This window comes from Cotesia glomerata, unplaced genomic scaffold (assembly GCF_020080835.1).
Source record: "Cotesia glomerata isolate CgM1 unplaced genomic scaffold, MPM_Cglom_v2.3 scaffold_149, whole genome shotgun sequence".
Lineage (NCBI taxonomy): Eukaryota > Metazoa > Arthropoda > Insecta > Hymenoptera > Braconidae > Cotesia > Cotesia glomerata.
This window is the reverse complement of record NW_025401875.1, coordinates 1,877-6,781: the sequence shown is the minus strand read 5'-3', so window position 1 is coordinate 6,781 and position 4,905 is coordinate 1,877. Positions and strand designations below refer to the sequence as shown.

Below are 4,905 nucleotides of genomic sequence, written 5' to 3'. Positions count from 1 at the left end.
TTTAGAAACCCGTGATTTTAGACATCTTTCAATTTTGATTTACATAAATTCATAAATTCAAATAAAAATACAATTAAATATATAATCGCTTGCAATTTACGAGCTAATAAAAAATTAAAACAAAACTTCTGTAATGCTCGAGAGCAGTAGACCACATTTTCATTAATATATCAAAGAAAATACTGAATAGTCTATGAATTAATTAAATAAAACTTTGAATAAAAAATATCATATCGTGTATTTATTATTTTTATGAAATAAATAAATACATATATAATTGCTGCGAATATAATGGTCAGTGAATAGCGGGTCCGGCTGAAAAGCACGTGGTTTAAGGCTCAAAATCTTTCATGATCGAGTCAACCTTACATGGTACATGTGACGCATGTGTACACAAACAATCTTTCATTACACATAAAAACATCGAAACCTAACAAGAGTAAATTTATTTGTTGGTTTGCTCTTCACGGTACAGGCACCGATAATCTGTAACCAGTGCGGCTAAAACGTGAGGAGAGAGTTCTCCCACTTAAAACAAAATCACATGATGTCTATAACGCTAAGAGATGGAGAACGTTTTACCCACGATTTGGCCGCACTGCCTGTAACTTTTATTTATGAAGTAAACGTCATACTGAGCACGTCAACATGTGGAAATACGCTGAAGTGGAAGCAGTTTTGTCGAAGAAACAATTTATTGTAGAAACAAAGCACATTCAAAATTTCAAAAATTACAGTCAATCAACAAAAGGTAAATTGTATTATGTACAGCAATCCGGAAAATCTGTAAAATGTTTGATTCTAAAACAGCAAGTAAGTAATAAAAAATAATTTTTAACGGAAATTTAAGAAACTAATATTTTTATAAATGTTATGAACAGTTTAATGGTTTAATAGTGATAAAAAAATGTTTTCAAAGAGGTTGGTTATTATGAAAATTAAAAATTTTTTAAAATATCTGTAAATTTCAATGATAATACAGAAGTTATCAGATGTTTGAAAATTAATAATTATCTTTAATAATGAAATCATAACTGGAAGGAAATTTTAAAAAAATTTCATTTGAATTTTCACAATTTCTTTAAACATGACTTTTAGTTAACTTTTTTATAGTAGATTTGTCAAGGAAAAATATTCTATCAATTTTTATCTCTCGGCTAACTTTATTTTCATATTTTGATGATATAAATATTTTTATATAAATTATAAATTGAAAATTTATACTATTTTGTACGGTACTGTATTATATATCTTATAAAATCAATTATTTTCAAAGTTCTTGATATAAAAAGATATTTATATATGTAACGCACAATAGTGTGACAATTAAGTTAGATTTATTCTTGTTCAAAGTAAACAGTATTCAATAATTTACAGGTGTAATTGAAAATCTTTCATTACCCTAGTCTTTTAATCTAATAAATTAATTAAAAATAAATGAAAAGTATGCAAAATAATTATAAATTTTATCGTAATGATATGAAATTTGTAACATTATTGATAAAAAAAAAAAAAAAAAAATATCATTTCTACCCAGAAATGGTTGCTGGTTCGCAAAATAGGTAATGTTGTAGAATAGAAGCTTATTAATAGAAAATACAATGCATGAAAGCAGTAGGATAGTAGAAAATTTTGAAATGGTAGTATAAAACTAAAAAATCATGTAAATTAAAAATGTAGTCAAATTCTAAAAGAAATTTATAACTGGAAGTTCATAAAAAGAACGAATTTTTTGATAATGAAGAAGTCGATGACAATTCAATCCATAAAATAGAAAATATAAATTTACATAGAAAAATGAGATTTTCATTAAATTCTTTCATCAAAAACATTTATATTAAGCATAACGTAAATTTAATAAAATATTTTAATTTTTATTAAATTCAAATTTTTTTTATATCTATCGAAATGAAAATAAAATTTAAGTAGTAGATTTTTACGATATATCTATAACAGACTCCTAGACTCGAACACCCATAGGTGGTCATATATTATGACGTACTGAATTTAGCAAACATTTGATAGTTTATGAAATTTGTACAAAGAATAAATAATAATAAAAATATTATTTTTAATTTACACTTTTGTGATTGCTAAAAGTGAAATTTTTGAATAAATTTTTTGATAATAATTTAATTATTATAAAAACTAAAATAGTGTTACATGTCAGTTAACTTTAGGATCATCATATATTGCTGAATAAATACGAATTTATTGCTTTTGATAATCTTTGGATTAAAAAAAAGATTTTTATTGTACAATTGTTGTTAAATTGGTAAAAATTGCATATCCAATTATTAAGAAAACTTTAAGCTGATTCATGAAATATCTTATAATATACAGAAAAAAAATTTATACAACAAATTGAAAATGTAATCGTAATGAGTATGGGAAATTTCAGATACTATGGAGGATATTAACAATCCACGATTGAGATCACGACGACCGAAGATAAATCTATCCTCACTAGAGGAAAAGTCTGACGACAGTGATGAATCAATGGACTTAACAACAACTAAAAGAAAACGAAAGGTAAATATTAAAGAATAATACATAAAACTAAAATTTTTGTCACTAAAATATTATACTTATTGTATCTTTCATTCCATTTCCATTAGGTAAAAGTACAAAATGAAGCACATGCAAAAAAAATTACGAGTCAAGATATATTACGAATATATGAAGAACAAAGAAGTAAGGGAGACGATAGCAGTGGTGAAGTAATTCCAGACTGCGATGGAGAAGATGGAGACAGTACTCATGACGAAGATGATACAGTTGAAGGTACCATTGAACATGAGTATGAAAACAACAATAATGACGTAGATCATACAACCGAACAAGAAGATAATGATCATGAATATGATCCAATTATTCGAAATGAAGAAGGTACTTCGGAAGATAATATATTTTCGAATACACAAGTTTCTACTGATTCAGAACATGAAGGACGAAACGCAGTAGACCAGGTAATAAATTTAAAAGATAGCTCCATGTCAGGGATTAATAATATATTTGATAATTAATGGTATATATGTACTAAATTGGTGATAACTATTTACATTAATTTAATTTTTAAATGATTCTTAAAAATCCTAAAAGACTAAATTTAAACTCAATTATATGAATCATACAAGAATAATGGATAGTAATAGTATTATATAATGATAATTATATTCATGACATTAATAATGAAATTGTCTAAAGTAAGTTCGAAGAATTTAATTTTGGTTAATATAAAAGTCATTGGAATCTAAGACTTATCTTGAAATAGGGATTTTTGAGGAATCTGGACCAATATTTAGATTCAACTCCAGGCTTGGTCCAGTTAATCAGTTCAATTAATGAATTCAGCCCAATAGTATACGTTTATATACGGTTAAGCAGAATAATTTAATTTAGCTCTTAAACTTGTAGTTCAATGAAGTGAATATGAGTTTTTTATTTTAAATGAAAATGAAAATTCAAATGTTGAAAGGAAAATTTTTCTTCAGAAAAAGAAGCCAGATGTTAAACAACATTTATTGTTTCAACCTTATACTTTTCAAGCATAATTACCTTTAATAGTTAAGAAATGATGTCTGTATTTTCATAGAAAAAATTGTGGGATTAAAAATTGAATATATACGGGAACTATTTACCGGAACTAAATTTTGATGTAGATGTAAGGTTTTACTTAATATTTTGTTTTTGGCAAAAAATTTTACGTAAATTATCGATTTTCTCCTATTAAAATAATAAAAAAAAACTGTGACTGTGCAAAAACGTACAATATATATTTCTAATATTTTTTGTTTTCGTAGCTTTCAAGATTTTCTTCTAAGCAAAATTGAATTATTTTCTTTCGTAACTGTCATAGTTCTCAAGATTATTAAGGAGTAAGCTAAAAACATAGAAATCCTTCAATTTTGCATAAATTTTCTGAAATAATGTTATTTCTCTAGTAAAACTTTATCCTAGGACAAGTGAAAGCTTTCTACCGCAATTCATCAAAATTAGAAGTAGTCCAGACCAATTATTTGTCAATTTTATTTAGAATTTTATCGGTAGGTCAGAAAAATTTTAAAGTGATTAAATTTGGATTAAATAATACAAGTAAACTTGGCCTTCAATGATATTCAGAGAGCACACAGAATAAATGGGGAAAATTTACGGTCGATTGTTAATTATCTTTCAATAATTATATTTATACAGTATAAGAGAATATTGAAAAAAATTAGTGAAACGATATTGCTTATTTATGAAATGGTAGCTCTAAATAATTAATTCTTAAACTATGCAGATTCAGCAACCAGGTGATAAAAATACTTTACAATAGAGATATGTAATCGATCATAGTAATCATATAACTTAACAACAAAATTTTAAGTAATATTAAGTCATGTAGAGTATAGAAATTAAATAATATTTAAAGTGGAAAGACAGTAATTATAAGATCACTACTTTTTTTTAGGAATTACAAATCCATGCCATTGGTGGAATGATCGATAAAAGAAACGAGCAGAATAATAAGTTACTATTAGAAGAAGAACGACAACAGCGACTAAAAGAACTAAAACAAAAACAAAGCCGACAAGAGCAACTGGAACAAGATAATCGTGAACAAGAACCTCAGGATCTAGAAGAGCAAAAATATTAGAGGAAGAGCAACACAGATTAAAGGAACTAAAACGACAAAAGATCAACGAGAACGAAAACAACGAGGACGAGAGCGTCAAGAACACCGAGAACGAGAACAACGAGAACGAGGTGTCGAGAGCAACGTGAACGAGAACAACGAGAACGAGAACGAGAACGAGAACAACGAGGACGAGGCGTCAAGAGCACCGAGAACGAGAGTGTCGAGAGCACCGAGAACGTCGAGAGCAACAAGAACGAGAACGTCGAGAGCAACAAGAACGAGAA

The 4,905-nt window shown here is 27.0% G+C and overlaps 1 protein-coding gene across 1 annotated transcript; it reads left to right on the top strand.

Moving 5' to 3' along the window:
• The first annotated feature begins 2,279 nt into the window (after nucleotides 1-2,279).
• Nucleotides 2,280-4,660, top strand: LOC123273857 (probable serine/threonine-protein kinase kinX). Its single transcript, XM_044741327.1, has 3 exons — nucleotides 2,280-2,532; nucleotides 2,619-2,969; nucleotides 4,454-4,660. The coding sequence occupies exons 1-3, from the start codon at nucleotides 2,407-2,409 to the stop codon at nucleotides 4,637-4,639; spliced, it is 663 nt and encodes a 220-aa protein (XP_044597262.1). The 5' UTR covers nucleotides 2,280-2,406; the 3' UTR covers nucleotides 4,640-4,660.
• Nucleotides 4,661-4,905: the final 245 nt, after the last annotated feature.